Genomic DNA, 24,812 nt, shown 5'->3' with positions numbered 1-24,812 from the left:
CACTAACCACCACACTGCATCCAGATTTACAGACAGGAGTCACTCAGCCTTCATAAACTGCGTGCATCTTCCAAGATCCTAAATTGAAGTCCAACTCCCCCCAGTTCCCAGCCACATAAATCTGCTAGAAACATCTTGCTAGGCTTAATTTCTTAAATCAGTCTCAATTCAGTATAAACTGACTGAGAATACACGCTAAGCCTGTGAGAAATGCAGATCCCCAATCTTCTGACAAGGCAGAATAGCAGCAACGGGTAGTGACAATGAGTAAGGGCTCCTGCATCACGTTTCCAAACTCCCCTCTGCTTCAACTCTTCCTCCCATCTGTTTAAGCATAATAAAACATTCAATATTGCACACACAAAATGGAAGTCTCAGATGGCAGGCAATCTTATGTGCAAAATATAACACCAGGAAGACTGAGATCTCAGACACACTCTGCAGTATCCATGATGAATACCAAATCATATTGCAGCCATTTCAAAGTGTTTGATCAGCTTAAAAGATTTCATCCAGGTTAGAGGGTCTAAAAGAATTTAATAAGACTTATAACTTGCATAGTTTTAATCACCAGAAGAAAATAGACTCAGTGAAGTGTCCCAAAATGGGTTTGACTGTACTGCCATCTAACTGTGACACAAACATGGGACAACAACATAGAATGAATGATAGAATCCCAGAACGGTCTGGGTTGGAAGGGACCCCAAGGATCATAGAGTTCCAACCCCCCTGCCACAGGCAGGGACACCAACCTCCAGCCTGGATCTACACAAGGTTGCCCAGGGCCCCATCCAACCTGGCCCTGAACACCTTCAGGGATGGGGCACCCACCCCCTCTCTGGGCAGCCTGTTCCAGCCCTCACCACTCTCTCTGTAAAAACTTTCCCCCTAATATCTCATCTAACTCTTCCTTCCTTTAGTTTTAATTCACCCCCCAGATCTTACAATTCGAACACTTCAAGAAACACCCTTAGCTGAGAGAACAGCTTCTTCTCAAGATGTGCTACAACTGCCACATCCACTAGATGGGTTCCACACTGCATCTGCAGCAGAGAATCTCATCTGCTGTCCCATCAGCAAGTGTTTGGGAAAAAATCACAGAATCACAGAATTGTAGGGGTTGGAAGGGACCTCGAGAGCCCATCGGGTCCAACCCCCCTGCCAAAGCAGGGTCCCTAGGACAGGTCACACAGGTCGGTGTCCAGATGGGGCTGGAATCTCTCCAGAGAAGGAGACTCCACACCCCCTGGGCAGCCTGTCCCAGGGCTCCCTCACCCTCACTGGGGAAAAGTTCTTCCCCATGTTGGTGGGGAACTCCCTGTGCTCCGACTTGCAGCCATTGCCCCTTGTCCTGTCCCCACAGACACTGAAAAGGGGCTGGCTGATTCCCCCTGCATCCCATACTTAGGATATTTATAGACATTAATTAGATCCCCCCTTAGTCTTCTCTTCTCAAGAGTGAACAGCCCCAGCTTATTCAGCCTCTCCTCATAGGGGAGATGTTCCAGGCCCTTAATCATCTTCATAGCCCTTCTTTGGACTCTCTGAAGGAGATCCCTGTCCTTTTTATACCAGGGAGCCCAGAACTGGACACAAGGAGCCCATGACTGGGCACAAAATCACGTAGCTGTTCAAACAGTTCCACATGGAAAAGATTTACAGAACCATAACTTTCCAAATAATTTTGAGAGCAGCAGCCCTGGGTACTGAATGAGACACAGGAGAAAAGAAAAACATCATTCCGCCTAATTTGCTAAACCATCTGCACCCAAACACAGCTCTCAACCAGGGGCAGGGTCAAGCAGATTCAAGACAGAGTTAGTAGAGACCTCAATCTTCTAAATAACCAGTGCCCCCCAAACATCTAGTCCATTGTTTTTTTTCCTGGAGGTTTCCTTTCTAAGCACCAACCAGACTCATTCTCTTTAGCTTGCAAAATCGGACAAGATCGCAGCCTGAAGGGGAAAGGCTGCAGTGATAAATATTTAATGGGCTACATCAATAAAATTTATTTTGCCAAGGAGAATGGAAGAGGAGGAAAAGCAGAGAAATAATTCATTAAAAGAACTTCAGCTTAGAAACACCAGGAAAAAAATAAAAGCCATGCTAAGAGAAAAGGAATTTAACACAAAGAGGCTTTAAATAGGTCAGAACCTTAATTAACACATGGCACAGTGACAGAGAGTGGAGTTTCTCAGAATGGGAGTGCAGTGATAAAGGATACTTCACCATAATTCATCTCACTGCAAACAAATATTCCTGGACCCACACTACTAACAGTTTCACCTTCTTGCAACACTTGGTATCATCCAACCTTTAAGGCCTGTTGAGTACATGGAAGTGTCCTTGCTCAACACCCATTAAGAAACACAATAAGCACCTTGATGTTGTCATTTCTGAAGGCAAAGTCTTCCTTTTTTTACACTGGATGGGGCAGTAAATTCTGTTTGCCAAGAAACAAAAAGGCACCAGCAAGACTGAAGGTTATTTAGTACAAAGCTTAAGCATTCTTGCACTGATGGGCCCCCCAAAACTCAGGACTGAGTTTAGTAATTGCAATTTACATGATAGAACGGTGTGGCCAGCAGGTCCAAGGAAATGATTGTGCTCCTGTACTGGGCACTGGTGAGGCTGCCCCTTGAGTGCTGGGTCCAGTTCTGGGCTCCTCACTATAAGAAGGACATTGAGGTCCTTGAGTGAGTCCAAAGGAGGGCAGCCAAACTGGGGAAGGGGCTGGAGGGCAAATCCTATGAGGAGCAGCTGAGGGAGCTGGGGGTGTTCAGCCTGGAGAAGAGGAGGCTGAGGGGAGACCTTATCACCACCTACAACTACCTGAAGGGGGGTTGTAGGGAGGTGGGCGATGGTCTCTTCAGCCAGGGCACAGCAGATGGGACAAGGGGCAATGGGCTCAAGCTGCACCAGGGCAGGGTCAGAGCAGATGGGAGGGGAAGAAGTTCTTCCCTGAAAGAGTTGTCAGGGCCTGGAACGGGCTGCCCAGGGAGGGGCTGAGTCACCTTCCCTGGGTGTGTTTAAAAAAGGGTAGATTAGGTACTTCGGGATCTGGTTTAGCTCAGGATGGGAATGGTTGGACTTGATGATCTCACAGGTCTTTTCCAACCTTGTGATTCTGTGAATTTGCAGAAAAGCAGTGTTTAATCTCTCCTGCCCTTCTGCCACCCTTTGCAAACACTTGCAGCCATACAAGAGCACACAGCACCTCAGTGCATCTTACAACATATTTACTCTCCTGCTGCATCCAATCTGGACCTCTTACCTCTTAAGCAAAAGCATCAGGAACCACCCTGCTGAGGCGAACTGAAGTCCTGGGACCCGTTCATTCCCCAGTTCCATCTCTAGGTCTGCTAGTGACTGGCTGCATGGCCTCAAATCACTGGATTCAGGGGTATGGTTTTCTGATGGGCAAAGTGGACAAACACACACCATGCAGAGAGGGGCAGTCTCAGAACAAGCAGATCAAATGGGATTACAATACCTTTACCTCCCTTTGGTTTAAGATGACATAATAGCCTTGTGGATGAAGTCACACAACTGAAACCTCCCCAATAGTGAAATGCAGCAATGATTAAGAGAAGGTGCACCAAAGCCTCACCCACCAATAGTGCTGCCACAGGACAACTGTTCCCACAGCATGAAGCAGCCGTGTCTCCAAAATCAGTGGTGAGGTGCTGCCCTCTAGTGAAGTCATAATCCAGGTTCAGCATCTACAGTTCTGAAACTTGAAGTGTCTCAGTCCCAGCCAGGTTTTAGCTAGATTTGTTTGTAACAGGAGAATCCTGCAGCACCTTAAAGTGAGCTTGTAATTTCATTTTACTTTTCCACGCTAAGGTCTTTAGTTTGGGTTTAGTACAACACTTCAGCTTATCACTGAAGACAATTTAACACCTCCAGAGCATATTCTGCTTTTCCTCTCATTTGTGAGATCCAATTCTCATCTTACAGTGAATCATGGGAAAAGGCATTTAAAAAACCTATTCCTTCAGAAAACACAATATTCTAATTCTTAAAACAATATGACAAGAATTTAACAGCACTTGTGTATTTAATCATCTTTTACAGCACTAGAACTACCTTTTACTCATGCTCAGAGAACATTTTTTGTAATGCTGCTTTCAGTGAAGGCTCAATGACTTCACCACTGGTTACTGGAGCACCTCGACCCTTGATGCTACTGCCCAAAAAGCGGCCTCTTGTTAAGGGGACAGAGGATCACAGAATCACCACGTTGGAAAAGACCTTTAAGATGATCAAGTCCAACCGTTCCTGTCCTGTGCTAAACCAGATCCCAAAGTACCTCATCTACCTTTTTTTTAAGCACACACAGGGAAGGTGACTCAGCCCCTCCCTGTTCCAGGCCCTGACAACTCTTTCAGGAAAAAAAAAATCTGTTTCTAGCATCTGCTCTGCCCCTGCCCTGGGGCAGCTTGAGCCCATTGCCCCTTGTCCCATCTCCTGTCCCCTGGCAGGAGAGACCGTATCAGTCACAATTTATTCCCAGGGGTTTTACTGTATCACGTTCCCTGTCACCTTCTTGTTCACATGTTTAAAAAGAAAGAGGTGTCCAGTTCAGGAGCTGAGCCATCAGAGGTCCAGTATTTGGGATCAGGTGCAGAACCCCCACACCCACTGCAGAGCCACCCTTGCTGGGTGACCCTAAGGGTGGCAGAATTTCACAACCAGCAGAACAATTCTTCCTTAAGAATTAAAATGACATTACAGGCAGGTGTTTGTGTGACACGCAGGAGGCAGCAAGAACAACCAAGGGTGGCATTTCACACTGTTTGGTTTAGGCTCTTCTGAAGCTACAGCTGGCCCATTACTGGCTGAACTACCACACCTTCCACACACAGGGTTTCAGGTTACCTTGCTCTTCCAGTCCACAAATCCTGTGTCCAACCCAGCCCCAAATGAATCTGGCTGATGGAAAAACTCAAGCTAAGCACATGGAGCAGAGTTTGCAGCTCACAAAAAGCTAGTTCTTATGAAGACAGGATTTATTCCAGTGCTGAAATGGAAACTACTCAAGACATTTAAGCAATCCTTGAAGATGCTAGCTTGAATGCCAAGGCTTAAAAACTACCTAGTCATTTGCTTACACAGATCATTGGGAAAAGTTGAAACAACTTGTCTGGAAACTTTTTTATTAAGAAATGACATTCAAAACCACAGATGTTACATTAGGATTTTTGAGCTTCCAAAGGAAGTAAAAAAACTTGTTTGACTTAGTCAGTGTACTTGTATCTGCAGGTTACACCACCTGGGGAAAGATCAGCACAGGGAAATTTGTTAGTATCTTCCAAACATTTAGCCCTCAAACTTTCAATGCAAGCTTAGCATGCAGAAGATGTGCCTGCTCCCAGTCTGAACGAGTTTAACTTCCAATCATTAACACATTTTGGGTGAAATAAGACTACAGTATTATTGTCAAGGCTGTTACAAGCTTTTCCAGTTTCCCCACCAAGTGGTTAAAGTGTACAGCAAAACCACATCTGCACACAAGCTCCTCTCCAAATTTCAGTGACTTATGTAATCTCAAACTGCAATTATGCAGGCTTGTGTGGGCACACTGACATGACTTCATACCAGGATCACGCCAAGTATCTGCCAGCCTACAGCTGTTTCTAACAACACTGACTGTGAGTTTGATTTAAACATATTCAGGGTTTTAAAACTGTTGTCAACAGGACTGAGCAGAAGTTTAGCTGAACCACCAGCTCCCTGCAAGAGCATTATTAGGAAAGCTAAGATTGGTAAAACAAGCCTGACTCCTGCCCATCACATGGAACCTACTACATGAGCAAGCCAGAGAGAGGAGTTTCTGGTTACACACTATTCAGAACTTAATGCCATCTATGAAGAGGTGGAGATAGCAAAATGGAAATAATGTTCCTCAAGACAATTTACCAACAGTTCCAGTGCTGCTTTTACCTCAGTTACTGCTCCACTTTCTCCTGTACCTTCTTTTAAAAATCTGAATAATGTTTCAGCCTGAAGAAAAAAGAAAGTTGAGACAGATGTAAAATTTTCTGTAACCTGTTGAGTGAGCACCACAACAAAGCAACAACCATGCAGCTGTTGAGTTACTTTGAGTAATTTTAGCTAATCTGAAATACAGGTGTATGAAAAGAGAGCAATCATCCACATGCTAGAGTTATTCAAAGTGCCATTATAATATGTAATTGAAATCCAAATAAAGGACAAATCACAAGACTTATTCATGTTTTTACAGACTTGCTTGGGAGTCGTTTTTTACTCCATGTCAGGCTTTGTAAATCACTAAAACCTCACATTAAAAATACAAAGTTTTTCAAGTTACTTTGTCTACAAAGTAACTCCTGCTGTGAGTTAGTACTGTCCCACAACCCTGACCACACCAGCAGGAAAAAACCCCACTACTTCTCCCTTCTTACAAAAAGGCAAAGTTCAGCTGTCAGAAATCACTGAGTGTGAGTTGCACATTAAAGCTAGACTCTGAGCTGCCAAGAGGATACATTAATTCCTATGCCTTCACCACAAACCATGAGATCTTGCCACATGCAGCAAGGCTTCAACCCTCACTGAGCCCGAGCACTGATCACAGAATGGTTGGGGCTGAAAGGGACCTGGTGCATCCCCATCCCTGGTCATCTGGTGCAACCCCCCTGCCCAGGGCAGGACCACCCAGAGACAGCCCTGGATCATATCCAGACGGCTTCTGAGTATCTCCAAGGATGGAGACTCCACATGACCTCTGAGCAACGTGTGCAGGTTTCAGTCACCCTCCCTTTCAGATGCTACTCACCCTGCCTGTACAACTAGAGCAACCCAACCCCAGAGACAGATGTTAACACTGTACCACGTATCTTTTAATCCTCTGAACTTTTTTTCTTTAATGAGGAGAGCTTTTTTAAATCCTCCTTATTTCAGCAAAGGACAGTGACAGCTCTGACAGGGATGCCTGCAGCAGTGTGTATTTCACAATCAGATGGCAAACAACGCTCATTCTCCAGATGGATAAGCCAGCTCTGCATTCAGTCAAGTCATGAAGCAAAATTCAGATCCCAAAGTCAAACCTTGTAACTTACAAGTCATCTGCCCCATCTTACAGAATATAAACATGTTATTTGAGATTAAAGACTCTAGTTTAGTACATACCTAAATAACAAAGCTTTGCCTTTGTTATTTGCTACAGAGAAAAAACCACTTCTGGGAGAAAAGTCCATAGACTGAGCAAGATAGATCTGTTTTCTTCTGAACACTGGGAAGTTGGAGAATACAGTATAGGAAGGAATGTGTACCTGTTGAGAAACAGGTCATGAGTTATAATGATTAGGAAAAAGCCACTAGAATTCAAGTTATACAAAATTAAAATTGAAAATCAACGTTGAAGTGTCCTATCCTACATCTCTTTGTATACAGGAGTTCTACTAGATGCAGGGAACACACTATAAATGCAGTTATGGGCGCTCATTTATTTTTAATTACACTTAAGCTAGTAAAATCGGGCTTCCAAGCCCTCAGGTTAATTTAATAGTTCTGCTGTTGGCCAGAACTCTAACAAGGCTAGCAAAAAATTTTGAATGAGCTTGGAAAAACACCATATCAAGACCATTACTGTTAGAACCCTCTGGAAAAATCAGATTTGGTACAGAGTTGTATTTATAGGACTGAAACAATGGCATCTTAAAGAAAGGGCAAAACTGAAGGTAAACTAGAACATAAGATATTCTTTTCAGAACAAGAAAAACAAACAACACATCTCCTGATAAACATAGAGCACCTTGTACACATCCTGACCTGCTCTAGTGTATTTTGCAGGACACATTATTTGCTCAGTAACATGTTCTATTACACCACCAGGACCATTTTTGATCAAGATACAAAAAAGCTTGCAGCAAAGAAGCTGCACATACCAATTTGACAGCCTCATCAGTCTCCCGGGAAGCCACTGCCAAGATTTCTGTGGTGGGGTTGAAAGTCACACACGTGGCAGATGTGACCAGGTTCATTATGGCTTTCACTGGTTTCGGACGGGTTTCCTTCAGACAGGCATCAGTGGTGTATAAATTCACCACTCCTGAGGCTGAACTAAAACAAGAAATTAATGAAGTCCACACCAAAAAGTACTATTTACAGTACACATCACCCTGCATAGCCACTGTTCAATTTAAAACATAACTTCCAATTATTTACTGGAGTTTGTAATGGTATTTTGCTTAGTGCTTGATTTGACTTTGGAGTTTATAACAGTATCTAGTGGAGGCATTCTGCAGGCTTTTATTTCTATATAAAGACACACACTTCCCTGTGTAGAACCCTGATAAGCTCATCTCTTACAACAGAATGAATTGAAAGCCATGAGAGCTTGGGATCAGAAGAGTCTGAACTTGTTTCACGTTTGGTGGGTGGGGTTAACACACTCTTCAACAGTGGACTAAGAAAATACATACTAGTCTCACTTGAAAGAATTAAAGGTGCCAGCTGAAGCTGCAGCTTGGCAAGTATCCCTGGAGAAACACTTTCAAAGTTTGTGGCTTTGAGTTGAGGCATCTTTTCAAATGCTACTGTACCTTGCAGGAACCAAATGAGGAGTACAGAAAGAGAACTAGAGAAGGGGCAAGACCCTAAACTGCCATTTGTACTATGGAATTTGTGATTTCAGTTGGTATGGTATCAAAATTAACTGCTAAGCCTATATATAGCAATAGTAATACATGAGGAGTGATGTTGGTATGAAGTGTATTATGGTATATTAGATATACACAGAGTAAATTAAATTATTATGATAAAATAGGCAACATTTATCTGTTCACCTCTACTCCAACCTTACTAAAAGGTAACTTACTCCACATTCCTACACTCTCACAAACACCAATAAGTTTACTTATTTAGCTTCAATATAAGATAGGAAGAAGTTGTCAAATCCAAGTCACTTACCCACAGGCCACATACTGGTTATTTTTTGAAAGAGCCATGCACTTTCCTTCCAAGGAACCTTCATCTTCAAATTTGTGTAAACACTTTCTGCTTCTCACATCCCAGATGAAAACTTCACCTTCCTCTGGTTGCAGAATAAAGTACATTTTAGAAACCATACATACAGAACACATTGTCTGCCTGTTTTGGTAAAATTTAAATAGATGACAAGTATCAAAGAGGGCATTAAAAAACAAACAAACAAAAAAACCAAACATCAAAAAAACAGCTAGAGGTATACTATTTACTCAATTCTTTAATGACCAATCATTTGGTTATATTTTTAAGACATACACTGGCATAAGGTCTTTTAACTATTTTTGTAAAATGATAAATGATTCATAAAAACTTAGGCAATTTGAATGGAATTACAAGGAGTGCTATTAGAGAGAATACTTACTTGAATAGCTATATATTTTACTGCTGTCTGAAGTGAAAGCAGATGCAGTACATCTTCCATTTACCTTCATAGTGCTAATCAGTTCCTTTGTCTATAGGGTGAAGAACAACAATGGTGACAATGATTCTCACAGGAATCGGTAGGAAAGCTGTTTCCATACTCCTGTCCCATTAAAGTCTTAAGTTGGCTACACTGACATTAAGAGAACAGCACCAACATTTTCAGTGCCTGCAGACCAGAGCACAAGCTCATGCTCACGAGTCTGGGATCAATTTGCTATTGCACAGCTACAGCTTGTTCAATAAACACTCATTTGCTCCCTTGCTGAGGAGTCTGCATCACATAATGGAGCTGAACATACTTTTGAAGTATTTTCACTAGTAGAAATTTAAAAGAAATCCAGCTGCCAGCATTTCACATCTTTAAATTTAAACTGAAAACCTCTCTCTGTGTGTTATGAATCACAGCCCATGGCATGATTCACACACACAGGACACCAGCCTGCGCCAGTGCTAGTCCCAAAAAAGCAGTCCTGTATTTCTCCCACCCTCAGATGCCTGTTTCCATACTGAGGCCATTCCTTTTGCCAGCAGTGTTCATGCAACCAGCTGAAATACTATACTGACATATAACTTCTCCCAGTGACAGCTTAAAAGCCCATGAAACTCTGGCCTTAGCTCCACCAGTCCCAAAGAGAACTCCATAGTCAGCACCCCAAAATAATTTTCTAAAGCCCCCATTAGTTGATTCAACAGCTTATTTTTGAAAGCTGTCACTGGATGTGTCATGCCTTTGTTTCAGCTGAAAGCTAGATTGCTTTTCAAATTAAATATAAGCAAGTAGATTTGCAAGGGAAAAGGTACAAAGAAATTGAAGGTACATGAACCGTGAAGAGCAATTACCTTCATCGACAACAAGTGAAGGTAACCTGAAGTTCCAGTTAGAAGCATAAATGACCCATCTGGAGAGACTTCAAAGTCTTTGAGAAACCTTTCCTCTATGCCTTTAAAAAAGAGAATCAAAACTTCCAATTGGCATAGTTCACTTTCTTTCCTCAACATTCAGAAGCATGATGAATATGGATAAGACCTGACTCCCACTTCAGCTTTCCATTTCTGTAATAGTCACATAAAGCTACAGCTCAGCCTTGTTTGCCTGTGATAATTAACTTTTAACATCCCAAAATAAAGCTAAAAGTACTTGAGTAAAAATCCCTGAAGTTAAAATTACTTCCTCTAACAATTCACTGCACTTCCTTTTAAAGCAAAGTCACATCATCTCTATTTGAGACAGCTTCAACTAGCCCCAGACACTTCAAGCACTGTAAAACGTACCTCTTACTCTCTGTATAGGAATAATACTTCCACTCATCATGTCATACACAAAGAACATTTTATGGTGAGTGCCAGTGGCTATAACTTGTTCTCCATCAACACTGAAACAAGCCTTATAGATTGGAAAGCTCTCTAAATAGATGCTCTGTATCCTTGGGTTCGTTATAGCATCAACCTTTGAAAAAGAAACCAGATCACTGTATTAAGGAACTTATCAAATATTTTTACATAGAAAATACACATCAACCAGCCAGTACAAGAGACCTAAACAGCAAGAGGTACACACCAGTTTGAAGCACTCATGCCTTCCTCTCTTCCCAACCTACAGATAGCCTGGCTCTTAGCTCCTTATCCTACATACCAGGCACTCCCAGCCTTCCTGGATATATTTCACACCTCTTACATTTCCCACTGTCTTGCCCAGGCTTTGAGCAAATCATTGCTTCATTGTGCTTTTCTAAATGGAAAGGTCTGCTTCACATGGTTCTTTCCTGGGGCCCTGTGGGAATGTCAAATTCATCTTGTCTCTTTGACCTAATTTTACTATTACTAGGCCAAGCTGAAAGTCCCTAAATAGGAGTTTCAATCTGTGGTTTTCAGGGGAGCAGGTCAGGAATGTCCCAAGATGAGCAGCTCCCTGATGCAGCACAGTCTCTCTAACCCTGAAATGATTCCCCAGCTATATTACACAGTCTGAATTGAAGTGAACTGCTCCTCAGGCTAGAGGCTTTACAAACAACTTCAGAAAAAGTCTCATTAGGCCTCAGCACTACAAATCTTAAACCATTGTTAAAGAAAATCTTCAACTAAAAACTCTGATGCAGAACACAGGCATACTTAGTTTTAAGTCATTGGTATGAAGTCACAGATGGGAGCTTCTTCCAATAAGATGCCTTTAATCATGCAAGTCCCATTCTAACCACAGACATTCCAGCCCCTGTGAGCACACCATCACATGAAGAGAGCAAAGTCTATCGTTCCAGCCTATCTTATGAATGCACATTAAGAAAGAAAAGAGTCCACATTAGTGGCTATTCACACAGTGACTGAAATTCCTCACCTGGAAGAGTGACACGGATCGATCCCGTCCAGCAGTCATGACTACTTGAGCAGAGGGGTGGAACTGCACAGTCGCCAGTTTGCCAGTAGCAAAACGTTCCTGATTGGCAGGCAAGCAGGTGCTGAGCTGGAACACAGATCAGGCAGCTTCAGAAACCCACAGCTTCCACATTCCAGTGTGCTGGTGAACAGCCAGGTTATTAACTGCTTATTCTATGAGAGCAAGATCTCAAACCCTGTGTGAACATCTGGGGAGCACGACTTGAGCAGAACATGTTCAGGGTCGGTTTGATAAGTTGCTTCATTGCAACAACATAGGAAAATTACCCAGCTTTTCTAATTACTTTGAAATTAACACCTTACGTTAATTAGTTGGATTCTGGCCTATCTGAAATAGCTGTAGAAGAGGAGACAATGTAAGAAAGGCTCATTTAAGGCTGTCACTTCTCAAAGAGCATTTCAGTAGCCTCGAAGTTGGGAGAGAATCCCCGTCCTTCCTATGCAGGAATCGAAGTCCTACTACAAGCTGCTACTGATAATTCTTATATCAAACAATGCAACTTATTGCATCATGCTTTCATCATGTGAATTATGCAATTTGTCCAATTGCTTTGAGAGACCCCAGTTACAAAAGTAAAGAAGAAATTAACACAATCACTAACTTTACTCATCAAATAGAACAAGTCAGTCAAAGTGTGCATAAGAGTCAATCTGGAGTAGAAAGACACTTGCTTTTACCTTCAAAATACCTCTTGGCAGGGACTCTGAGTTTGATACAAAATTGCCAGTCTTGCACAGCAGATCATCATCTTCATCACTGTCATCTAATTAAACCAAAGTACATTGAAAAGGTTAATTCCACAAAGACTCCCATGTAAAAAGCTAAATTCCTTAGAGAAACAAATTAAATCAAAGCACACAAAAGGAAGGAATAAAGCTGACTTATCCAGCATATTATCAGAAAACACAGAAAGCAAAAAAAGTACATATTTTCTAAGAAGCTGAATAGGCAAACAGTTATTAGAATAATAATGGATTTATTTACTATCACTTGAAGTCTTTTTGGATTTCTTCCTGTTTTCTAAATCAGCCCAGGCAGGAACTCCTCCCATAGCTTGCTGAAACCTAGCAAGAGAAGGGAGAGACAGAAGGAAGAGAAAACAACCAAAACTTATAGAATCATTTCCTTCTATGTGCTAAGTACTTACAAGGCATAGCAGTAAGACAGTTACAATCTTACCAGATGACTTGTACTTAGCGTGCTATGCAAGTTTTTTAAAATTTCATTCCATCTCCTGTGTTTTGCTGACTTCCCAAACAAAAAACCAAGACAAGACTGGTGCCAAACATTAAAGCACACTTCTTTGGAGCAACACACACTCACATTGGCACAATTCAAACATACCTGAAGTTCTGATTTGCTATCTGACTCTACTCACTTCTCAGATCAGTCTATACCATACTAGTATCTTCCACCCTTCCACTTACACAGCAACAGAGCCCTATAAAACGTTGCTGGTATAAATCCCTAGAAGAGCAATTAGCTTGTACAGCTCTACTAGAACAAATATTAAACGTTGGTTTAACGTTGTTGTTAGCCAGAGCAACGAGACTCACTGTTCTTCAAGTCTTCTTTTCAGCTTTTTCTTTGTGAGTATCTTCTCAGCATCACTCCTCATTAAGTCCTTCCTGTACCGATGGGTCATATCAACGCTGGGGGGAAAAGCACAGAACACGGCGGTCATTCCTACTCGAGCCACTTACAGACACCCCGAGGGCACTGCCACTCCCGCCCCTGCAAGCTCCCGCTTACTTCTCTTCAGCTTCATCATCTTCATCCACCCAGGCTGGCTTTTTCGGCACGAAGTTGCTTTTTGCTTCATTTTCCACTTCTGAGTCACTGGAGTCCTTCTGGGGACTCCTCCTCTCTGCAGCCTTAAGCGGAAAACAACCCAACAGCGCGTTTTAGCCCAGCCACGGACGCGGCAGCGGGGAACAAGCAGGGACAAGGAGCCGAAACAAGCGCCAGCCCCAGCTCGGGACCGCAGGAGCCGCCGCCCCGCCGGGCTCGGGCCTCAGGAAAGGCCGCGGGGCCGGCGCCGCCCGCCGGACCCTCACCCCTACCCGCTGGCCGCCGGCCAGGCGCTGCAGCAGCTCGTCCTCCTCCACTTTGAGGCTGTCGCCGAACACCAGCTCCTCCAGCTCCCGCTCGGCGCCCGACGGCCGGGACAGCGCCTTCAGGTGCCGGGCGCGGCGAGCCGCCTCCTGGGCCGCCTGCCGAGCCGGCGCTCCCCCGGCCGCACGGGGCCGGCGCGGCCTCGCGGCTCTCGAGGGTTTCTTCGCCTTCCTCATCCCCGCCGCCCGCCGCTTGCCCGGCGCCGCCAGGCCCGGCCGCGGCGCGACCGGCCGCATCGCTGCAGACGAAGGAACCGGAACCGGAACACACGCGCGCGCGCTCCCCACGTGCCGGGTTAAAGCGCTCGCTGGTTCGCTCGCTCCGCCCCCGGGCGGGGGGGGGGGGAGGGGGGATAGGCTCGTGCCGCTGCCCCTCCCCAGCACACGTGACGCGGTCACGTGACCCCCTTTCTTTGCCTGCCTTCACTCCTCCCCCCCACCCGCGTTCCGCGTGACGCGGCCACACGGCTGGGCCGCTCCACTGAGCGCCCGGAGGGGTTTCCCGCCTCGCGTGACAACGACTGCTTCTCACCCGAGCTTTAGCGGCCTCCCCGCGGTCGCCGCCATCCACCGAGAAGCTAAAAGAGGCGTGGCGGGGCGGCTTTCCTCTCCTAATCTCTGCCCTGCCGCTCGACTCCCCCGCTTCCCAATGGTTTCTCCCAGAGGGGGTACGGCGAGCGAGGAAGCCCCAAACAGCTGGGAGCCCAATGAGGGCGCGCGGTGGGCCGGGCGCCGCGCATGCGCAGCGGCCTTATGTTAATGTTGTTGATATTCCGGCGCAGGGAGTTGGGTTTCTTTCTCTGGCGGAGTGAGAGGCTGAACTTTCCAGGCCGCCTCCTGCCCCGCCGGGCCCGGCCCCTCATAGGGGGAGGCGGCAGGCGGAGGGGGCCGAGCCGAGGGGAGGGGGCAGAGGCAGCGGGCGTCTCCTGCCCATGAGGGCCTGATGGAAAACACAAAGGACCTGGTGAGTACCGCAGCCCGGGGGAGGCGGCAGCTGTGGCGGGCGGGGAGGGGGGGTGTGGGGGGGGTGGAGGCTGCCCTGGCGAAGGGGCGAGGGGGGGCTCCGGGTGCCTGAGGGGAGCGCCGGGCTGCCTGTGGCAGGGTGCGGTGGGGGGGAGGCGGGGGGGCAGCCGAGACTTGAGGGGCTGGTGGCTGAGCGGCCCCCCATGGTGCCTGTGCTGGGGGAGGCTGCTTACCGCACCTCTGTGGGAGGGGAGCGGCCCCAGCGCCCTCCGGGTTTGGGGAAGGGGGGACGGGACGGCTCGGCGGGGGGTGGGGGTGCCTGCTTGGCGTGGGGGGGGGCTGTGTCTTGCCGGCCCCCCGCGGGGTGCGGAGCGGGGCTGCCTTGGGGCCGGCTTTCTACTGAGTGCTGCCGCGGAAAGTTTATCGTGGGTACCCCTGGGGCGCCTGGCCGTCCCGCGGGGCGGGGGCAGCCCTAGGCGAAGACACCCCCCCCCCCCCCCCCCCCCCTTCGGGCCCGGGAGAAAGGGGGGTGTCGCGGGGGTGGGCGCTGGCAGCGCTGCAGAGCCTGTCACCCGCGGGGGAGCCGCGGGCACGTGGAGGCGGCGAGCGGCGGCTCCCCCTTTGTTGTGGTCCCGTGGTGGGGGGGGAGCGCTGCGCTCTGCCCCGGCCTTCCCGGGCTGGGCTTTGGGGCTCTTCCTTCCTCCCCTCCTCCTTCCTGCCGGTAGTCAGGGAGCGTTCCGGCACTCTGGTGCTGAGTGAGGGGGGGATACGCTTCTCCGGGTGCGCTCAAGTGCTTTTCAGCAACTTCCTCTCGCAGCTGAAGTCTTCAGGGTTTAGTTTTCCAGTGGCGCTGGCTTGAAGTGCCGCGTTCTGTGATATGGGCACTTGAGGAGCTCAGGACTCTCCGCATCCAGTTCCCTGCTCCGTGGAGTTTCTGTGACTGTTTGTGTTGTGACTTTGCTCTCAACGCGAGGAGCGTTAAACCCGTGAAACCAGTTTCACTTTCAGGCTGTTGCTGGAGATGTTTTACGGGGTTTTTTCTATTTTTCTAAAAAGAAAAAAGTCCTCCTGCAAAGCGTATGCTGAGTATGGTAGAAGCTACCCCGTGTGAATAAGTAATTAATTTTAAAATAACGATTCAAAACGTGGGTGGCAGCCCTTGTGATGCTTTCACATCCAAACCTAGTTAGAACTGAAAGCTGCAGGCCAGTCTTCTGTATTTTAAATGAAGGTTATTTTGCAAGTCTGAGAACCTGCATTTACTTACTTGCTTGATGCAATTACTTGTACCAGTCCCATTTCAACTTGTGAGGAATATAAGGAAAAGGTTGTGAGAGAGCTTAACCTGGAACATTAAACAGGAACGAAAACAATGTGTTCCTTTAAAAAAGGCAGTCGAATTTGGAAGGTTAGTAGTATCTGCTCGTTGCTTCTGCCTAGGGATCATTTTTGAGGAAGTGTGTGATGTAAGTTACAGGGAAAAGCAGCAGAGGTATATTCTCTCCTCTGTGGAAGTTACTGCTTATGCCACGAGAACAGTTCAGGTCTCCTTGAGAGTGGCTCATGCATGTGCAAAAGGATTGTAGACTAAAAGTAAGCATTCTCCTTATTGAGGTTCCCTCAAGAGCTAGGTGACTGTGGCAGCAATGAAAATATGTGCAAAAGTTCCCTCTCATTGGCTTTCATTTCTCTTACCTTCTAAAATTTGATTTAATTTTGCAAGGCTTTTGATACCTTCTGCAAACTGCTACTGCATACCTTCATTTCTCAGGTAAGTCGGTACACTCTGGGCGTGTGGGATGTTTTGCTGGCTCTGAGCACATGGAATGAATTCAGGCGGTGAAGACTTTGGTTTTGGGTTGGTGGTGTTATATGTTGGGGGTCTTTTTACGTTTAAAATAATACTTTTAATGGTAACATGGTGTTTAAAGTGAAATATTTGCCTCTTCCACGTAGCCCGGGAAGGGCTTTGTAGAAACATAATGGAGTTTGTAACAGGTTTTCAGTTTGCTCAAAACTCATGTTTCACATATTAATCATCACACACCCCCTCCAAAATTGCCTGCTAATTTGATATATTTTTTTATGAAAGAGTCTCCCCTCTTGTGTGAAACCCCCTGGGGAAGAGGCTATGGACAAAACCATTGGCAAACAGCAGAAACTGGCTTCAGACAAAATGCTGTCAGACATAGCAAATGAAGAGACAGGAAAAAACATTTCTGTAATTTTCCAGCAGAGATTTTACTTATAATAAGAGTGGAAGGCACATTTCCAGATAGAGGTGAGTTGCTTGTAATAAAACAAAAAGTAAATTTGGTTGGTTGATTTCCAGGAATCCCAAGATGTTGAGCTTTGGGGGTTTTGTTTGTTTGTTTTTAATGAAAGCTGAAAGTATGTTGCCTTTAAATTGATACCATGTTTTCATTTTCTTCTTTTTTTTTTTTCTCATCCTATGAGGCACAATTAGACTTCAGTTCCTCAGGGGGCAAGCTAGTATTTCTGCAGTAAATTATTTTGGCCAGCTTACATTCAGATGAGTTGTAATAAATTAGTTCCATCGGCGTGTTTCCTAATGCTCACATCCAGAGCTAAAACTAAGCTTGTAGTCTTAAAAGATTAATGGACTTTTGAAAACAAAAGCTGGGCATCACATTTAATGCCAACTTGGAAGTAGACTATGGGAAGTGCACAATTTGTTAAGGATGTGTGATTTAAGTAAATGTGTCTTATCTCAGACCCTTGGCTTCAGGACTGTGGTGACCTCATTGTTGACCTTTGTCTCAAATGCCATCTGTCCATACTTTTGTCCTGTTCCTGGGGGTTAGATCTGAATATAGAAAGTGATGCCTGTCTGTATAGGTGCTGGTAGGCCTTTGTTAAGCTACAGCTCTTATGTAAAAAGCTCTAAATTGCTGCCTTTATGAATTCAAGCACTAAATTGATTCAGTAGTACAACCATTTGGAGTGGTTTGAAGCCTTTGGGATCATCCTTCTTTGTCCAGGATGCATTTATCTGGGGCTAAAGAGTTTGGTTACTTAATGGGGTATTTTTTTTTGTAGCAAGTTTTCACACTTTCTCCTAAATTTTGCCAATACCTGAGTATAGTCTTCATCAAGACACTAAAGCAATTTCCTGAGTAAGTATTTGATGTCTAATTAATATTAAATGGTTTTATTTTGTGCTTTGGGCATGCATTGCTCTCACTTTGTGACCAACTTTTTCTGCTGAAAGAGTAGTTACTATATCCAATGTAAGCTATAGTATGCTGACCAAATTAAATTGTATGTTAAGAGAGTAGAAACTGGTTATTTTTCATATTTGTTTAGAATTGGCTTCCTGCTTTTAGGGAAACCGGTTTCCTTAGCTGTATTCCTTATCTTACTGTTTGCCTTGTGTAATGGTTAATTAAAAGTATTTCTTTCAAAATCACTGTTGCCAAGAATTCACAGGGAGGAGAGGAAGAACAGGAAAATGGGAAGTTGGGCAGAATAAGAAAGCAGTTCTTAAGAGTTCCTTTCCCCACCCATCCCTTCAATAAAGAAAAGTATGCGAGAAAACCCCCAAGCAAATAATCGTTCAGGCTTATTTGCCAGTCCCACTTACCCTAGACTTTGTATTGCTCTGTCCAAAAGTCTTCCCTGTTGAGGAACCAGTAATCTCATTAAGAAAATAAGCCCTAGCTGGTGTGTGCCTAAAAGTTTGTCCTGTTCTTTTGTCTGTGTGTTGCTTCTGCTTAATGTCCTAGTAGACTCTTCCGTAGAGGTGGAGCTACTGCTTGAGGTTCTGTGTTTTACAGTAAACTAGACTCCTGCTGAAAGCATGTTTTTCAGATGTGCAGATGCTATTCCCTCATTTGTTAGAAGGTAAAGGAGGGACATGGATCCATTTTGAGGAAGAGACAACCTCCTTTGTGCAGTTTTCTGGTGCTGAACCCAGCTTCTAAGAGTAGGAGACTTTTTTTTTTCCTTGTACAGCTGTATTGAAAGACAGAGATTGATCTTACTATGGCTGCAGTAGTTAGGTCAGGTTGCTCCTACTGTCAGTTTCTGGTGGGTTCTTTGAGTGAAGGACTGAATTTTTGTAGGCAGTGCTGCAAAATTCAGTGGCAGTGTCTTGTAGGGTGATAAGCTGTGCTTTGAGGCACCCATATGTAGTGGTCCTGTAGGTACCATGGTTAGGTGCTTCTCTGTCAGACAAGATACTCCTACTCAGCTGATAAGGCACACTGCTGCTCATCACTTGCAGGAAGTCTTGCAGGCTGTTGCCAAAGCAGCTGCTGTATCTCACTGTTGATTCTGTTTGAGGCATTTCTTAATTGTCCTTTTTGTAAGGCTGCCTCTGAGTTCAGAGTTGTACCTCAACTTTTTACTGTTTCAGCTGTTAGATGGAGTTTGCGTAAGAATAGGACCTTGAAGTTCTGCAGGGAGGGTTATCAGAGATTCCACGTGCTGTTCACTTCTTTCTACAAATGTGTTTCAACATGGAATCAAAAGAACCTTAGTGGTGTTTATTATCAAAATAGAAATGTTTTGATCTGCTCTAGCAAAATTCCACCATAGGTATTTGCATATCATCTTCCCTAACTTCCACCTACTTCCACACACAAAGTACTTTGTCCTTTTTCGTTGCAAAACTGTACTTTTTCCAAGTCTGAAAAAAGATATTTTGAGTAACTTTTCCATACTAACCTATTATCTGGTTGGTAATTATTAAGAATGACCTCCATAAATAATCTGGCAAACAAAAGCTTGGATAAAAATGTTTTATAAATACTGCAGTATTATTTTTAAACAATAAGCAAAGCTGCCCTTGTGAATGCCTCATAGCTTGAACGGGGGCAATATGGCCAAATACAAAGTAAATGAAAAAGTGATAAAGGAGACTTGTTTTGACAGAGCAAGTTAAACTCAAATTTGATAATTGCTACTTAGGAACTCATGCAATGCCGAAGAATGGCTTTCTTAGCAAAGAGCCTAACTTTCCATACAGAAAGTGAAAATGTTATCTTTATCATCTGTGGAGATTTTGGCAAAGAGGGTTTGGCAGAAATATTGAGATGCTAAATATATGCAATGCAAAAGAAGGAGAAAAAAGAGCCACCTGTGCTATTGTGGTATCTCCAGTTGTAATCTTGCACCATGCTTCAAGTTGCCTGGAGTAGCCTGTCTTTGTTCTGTGCCACTGGTCCTTCATCTTGCCTTGAACCTCCTGTTCCTTCTTTCACCTGCTCTTGCAGTGGGGGCAGCGCTGGTGTGTGGTTTAGCCCCAGCCAGCAGCTGAGAACTGGGTCAGTGTAGGAGGAGAATCGGAAGGTGAAGGTAAAACTCATGGGTGGGGGTAAGGGCAGTTTGTGGGGACAGCAAAGCAGGAGGAAAATTAACACCACCACTTACAAAACTCTATACAAAGTAGGTGATACACAATGCAGTTTGCTCCCCTTGGAGTGTAATGCCTTTCCTTGAGCACCAACTGCTTTCCTCCTTCACATCCAGAGCATGATGTCCTATGGTATGGGATATGCCTTTGAATTTGGGTCAGCTGTCCTGGCTGTGTCCCCTCCCAGCTTCTTGAGGAAATTAACTTTGTCCCAGCTGAAATCCAGGACAACTGGCTGTGGAGTTTCTCTACTGTAGCATTGGGAGTTGTAGGGAGTGGGAATGGGCTGTGCATCTCTTCTTTCTCCTTGCTCTGCTAGCAGAGTGAGTGGACAAAGCATAACCACCCAGTGGATGGGGATCCCAAGTCCTCCAGTCTGGAATGGAAAATGAATGTCCTGAGTTTACTTGGTACTGCAGCTTCTGCTAAAGAGTTGAAGTCCTCCTTTATGTGGGACAAGGCCCTAATCTCTTTGTGAAATCACATCAGCTGCCTTAGGGAAGATGAGTGAATGAGGAAGGAGATCCTGCGTGGGCTCTGAAACACCACTAATATCTGTCCCTAGTACTGAAGGCATCGCTGTGTTCTGGCATTGCTGTTGGGAAGGGGTAATACCATACTGGGGTTTGTTTCTTAGCAGAGAAGACTAAAAAAACCTAAAACTTAGGTCAGGGAAAGTTAAATATTATGAGAGATCAAGGAGTTTGTGAAATCTTGAGGAAGATGACTAGTCTTCATGTTCTGATCTGTAAATTACTGGCACTGTTTGCAGAACATGGTCTCCATGGCAACGTTGTGCTCAACTTCTGCTTTAATTCACACACACGTGCACACACAAACAAGTAACTGATCTTTCTGGCTCACAGCATCAGTAACCTTGTACAGGTAGGACTCTTTACCAGGGCAGGACTAGGTGGTGTTTGGCCACCACGTAGCTTTTCCTCTAACCATCACAACTGTTACCCTAGCTACCTCAGGCAGCTGTCAGTTCCTTCAAGGAGATGTCAAGTCACGTCCTATCCGAAGCTTTGATTGGCTTTAATATCACTTTTAATAGTTGGCAGAGGAATGTGTGCATAATTAATATTGCACTGACTTTGGGGTTTTTTGTTTCAGAGCTGGTTTGAGTGTGTTAGGCCTTTAGGCAGAGCCTTTTGTGCTTACTCCTTTTTGTTTGGTGGCTTGTTATGGGTTTTTTCCCTTTTAGTTGGATGCTAGGATTGGGTCAGTGTGGAAATCAGTTTTCCCTTTTAACTGTAAGGAAATCCTTCCATAATAGGATTTAGTCAGATGGCAAAGGAGACCAGAGAATATTACAATAAAGGGGTAGTGTGGCAGAAGAAGGCTCGGATGAGATCCAACAATAAAGATGTTCAGGCGTGTACTCTCTAGGAAAGGGATTTTGAAAATTAATATGATGGAATCTTAAAGCTGTGAATTCAAATACAATTTAAGAAGGAAAAGTCCAATTACATCTTATTATTTTTGTCTACAATGACTTTTAAACAAAAAGTAGCTTTTGGAAAAGGAAGTAGAGGTGAAACCTTTCTGTTTTCTTGGCTGTAGTTCTCTTGTGCTTCTATTGTAAAATTCTTCATTGTCTTTTTATCTGTTATTTCCTCTGAAACTTAGTAGATACTGTTAAGGATAATGAAAATACTTTGAAATTATATTCTTTTAGCTTAATGAGGGCAGCTCGCATTGTAGCCTTATTTCAGTAGGGTGGCATGAGGTATTAATAAACTGAAATTAAAATGCATATATCGGATGTGCACCAGGAAAGACATTATTAGTTCATTGCTAAGGCTTCTTTAATGTCTTTGCTGGAGATTTCTTATCTGTTATGAGTTCTTCAAAATTGTAAGTTTGAGTTTGACCTCAGATTTTTTCTCGTTATAGGAAAACTATTATATAACAAGTTTTTGTATATGACAGTGACAAATTAGTCACCTTTCTATCTTTTAGCGTTTATACAGACCCTATTGCCATAGTAACTGAGCTCTTCATAATTGTTAATGTATTAATCCCCAGAACATCCCTGTGAGGTAGGGAGGTATTCCTGTTCCACACGTGAGAAACTGAATCACAGGGAAGCAGAGTGATTAATCGATAACCCCACAAGCCCATGAGAGCAGAGGTACACTCTCAGTTCTGTTCCTGTGGAATAAGTGCCCTCTTGGTTGAACTGTCTTTTCTCTGCCCAGCTTTCTCAAATGAATGAGTTTTAGTGAAATTGGCTGCAGCCATCTGGAATGTGCTTGTTTGCATATAAGATCTGCGTGGCTTGTCATTATTCAGCACATCAGGATTAATGAACTCTGAAGATACCAAGGAAAAGAAATGTATGGACTGCTACTGTGTATTCTCAGTGGATTGGGAGAGAGATTTTTCTTCCTGTATAGCACAATACCAAAAATTGGCTGGCTTTGACTCTATTACTAATTTAATTGGCAATATGTGGCTCGTATCTCTGTGCTGATAGAGCAGTTTGTTAGTATATCTATTTCTGAAGGCTGACTTTGACCTTTGAAACTTTTTAAGCTTGACTTTGAAATACTTGCACTCAGAACGCTCAGCTGTTCTTCGGGGGTTTGGTTGTTGGGGTGTTGTTCTTGTTTTTTACTCTTTTAGACAGAACATCCTTCACGAGCAGAAAGGAAAAGACGTGATTCATTCGGGATGTTTGACGGTTATGATAGTTGTAGTGAGGACACCAGCAGCAGCTCCAGTTCAGATGAGAGTGAAGAGGAGGTTGCTCCTTTGCCATCCAGTCTCCCGATTATAAAGAACAATGGACAGGTCTATACTTACCCAGATGGCAAATCTGGCATGGGTAAGTATATGCTACATGAGTACAAAAAGGTTGATATTTATGTTTTTCCAGCCTGTGCTGTGAGTTGTGAAAGTTCATTCTTGAATGCTGGTCCTGATTGAAAACAGACAAAACCAGCTGAAGGGTTGGGGTGGTCTCTTTTGGGAGGGGGAAATTGTTTGGGTTTTGCTAAACTAAAATAAGATTGATCTTGAATCCTGCTTTCAGGAAAGAAATAGTATGGGAACATATCCCTTCTGTGGTGTGTGTATATGCACATGTGTGTGTTCTCATGTACATTGCTTCTGTCCTTTGAGGAAAGTGTCAGTGTGTACCCTCTGTGCTTGGGCATATGTTCTCTCTGCCCTTGATGTTATACATGTGTGTATTAAAACATACTCCTCTCTATAGTTGGCAAACTTCATTAGTGCTACTATACAAAGCCTGTCAATATATATATACCTCTTTACTACCTGCTTGCTGCAAATGAGTGTATAAAGGGAAGATGCTTTCATCATTGGGAGGAAAAAAAGTTAGTATTTTGGCCAAAATAATTAGTGATTAATAGAGCTCTCTCTGGATAGAATCTTGGTATTGTGTCACTCGCCGCATAAGTTGGTAACGAACTTACTCATCATGAAATAACTCTGGGTGATGCTGTTGGCCTCCTCTGAAGCTAAAAGAAGAAATTGGTGGGCTACAGTACTTCAGGTGTACTAATTTACCCTTCAAAACAGAGATCTGGTTTTGTTTCAGGTCGGAAGTATCAAATATTTAGAGGAAATGAAGATTGGCAGGCCTGGATTCAAACCAGACGCTTCCTTGAGAACCATGAAAACACAGAAATCCACTTGAGCTGATTTAGCTGGGTCATTCACTTCTACCAGTGGTAGAGTTAATAAGGAGAGGAAAGGAGGCACCCCTTCACCAGTGAACTTGAGAGTCTTAGAGTTTCACTGCATTGGTTGTGGGGGTGTTGTTTTCCTGTGCAGTTCTCTTCGGGGTCAAACCCTTTCAGAAGCTGCTTGGTGGTGCCACCTGCAGGACCTTCCTGATGTCGTCTTTGTTCTGAATTTTTAACCGAGATCTTTACTACACTCTTTTTAACATTTGCCTTTTTCTCTCCTCTGATCAGCCACATGTGAGATGTGTGGAATGGTTGGTGTCCGGGACGCTTTTTACTCTAAAACGAAACGCTTCTGCAGTGTGTCGTGCTCTAGAAGCTATTCCTCCAACTCCAAGAAGGCCAGCATTCTGGCCAGACTTCAGGTAGCGGTACAGACACCATTTTCTTTATATATTTATGACATAGTGTGTGTTTGTGAAACGTTGTGTTTGTAAAACTTGCATGATGTCTTAAGATAAATCAAGTTTCCTAACATGTTGTAAGCCAAAACTCAGAATTGTCTCAGTCGTGAACAAATTACTTTGCTCAGCAGAATTACTGACTCCTTATTTCATTTCTGCTGCAGTGTCCCTTCTGCAAGAAAAAGATCAGGAAAAATCTTCAGTCTACATTTGTAGTGACTTGAAATTCCATGCTTCTCACACCCAAGAAACTTTCTGGCTTTAGAGTGCATAAAGGTTTATTTAGTGTTGTTGTGTTTTGGTTTTGAGGGTCGTCTTAACTTTATAGGTTTGCAAAATGGGTTTTGATCTGTTCACTAAAAATATGAATCAAATAATAATTCAAGTGTATTGGTAACATTCAAGAAAAGA

The 24,812-nt window shown here is 44.1% G+C and overlaps 2 protein-coding genes across 2 annotated transcripts in view; one reads left to right on the top strand and one right to left on the bottom strand.

Annotated features, from left to right (window-relative positions):
* Nucleotides 1–5,142: 5,142 nt before the first annotated feature.
* On the bottom strand, nucleotides 5,143–14,190 carry UTP18 (UTP18 small subunit processome component). Its single transcript, XM_084273764.1, has 14 exons — nucleotides 13,891–14,190; nucleotides 13,580–13,701; nucleotides 13,384–13,479; nucleotides 12,812–12,891; nucleotides 12,505–12,590; nucleotides 11,768–11,893; nucleotides 10,708–10,882; nucleotides 10,276–10,376; nucleotides 9,374–9,464; nucleotides 8,935–9,058; nucleotides 7,911–8,085; nucleotides 7,153–7,295; nucleotides 5,947–6,006; nucleotides 5,143–5,275 (listed from the first exon to the last, which is right to left on the bottom strand). Exons 1-13 carry the CDS (start codon nucleotides 14,176–14,178, stop codon nucleotides 5,982–5,984), a joined length of 1,632 nt encoding a protein of 543 aa, XP_084129890.1. The 5' UTR covers nucleotides 14,179–14,190; the 3' UTR covers nucleotides 5,143–5,275; nucleotides 5,947–5,981.
* Nucleotides 14,191–14,884: 694 nt separating this feature from the next.
* The window catches only part of MBTD1 (mbt domain containing 1), a gene marked incomplete at its 5' end in the record, with an annotated part of 34,762 nt that continues 24,834 nt past the window's right edge, over nucleotides 14,885–24,812 (top strand). Inside the window, 3 exons of the mRNA XM_084273603.1 lie at nucleotides 14,885–14,905; nucleotides 22,913–23,114; nucleotides 24,229–24,368. Coding sequence (XP_084129729.1) covers nucleotides 14,885–14,905; nucleotides 22,913–23,114; nucleotides 24,229–24,368 — 363 coding nt within the window. The remainder of the gene's footprint in view (nucleotides 14,906–22,912; nucleotides 23,115–24,228; nucleotides 24,369–24,812) is intronic.

The sequence above is a fragment of the Gallinula chloropus genome (genome assembly GCF_964237585.1).
Source record: "Gallinula chloropus genome assembly, chromosome: 20".
Lineage (NCBI taxonomy): Eukaryota > Metazoa > Chordata > Aves > Gruiformes > Rallidae > Gallinula > Gallinula chloropus.
This window is presented reverse-complemented; position numbering and strand designations above follow the sequence as displayed.

What these genes read in the sequence shown, in the direction of transcription:
- UTP18 (XM_084273764.1), bottom strand. Translation starts at nt 14,178, where the DNA reads ATGCGGCCGGTCGCGCCGCGGCCGGGCCTGGCGGCGCCGGGCAAGCGG. An exon ending in GATGATGAAGCTGAAGAGAA is followed by an intron (nt 13,480 to 13,579) that starts GTAAGCGGGAGC and finishes TTTTCCCCCCAG; the next exon opens with CGTTGATATGACCCATCGGT. An exon ending in TCCTATACAGAGAGTAAGAG is followed by an intron (nt 10,377 to 10,707) that starts GTACGTTTTACA and finishes TCTTTTTTAAAG; the next exon opens with GCATAGAGGAAAGGTTTCTC.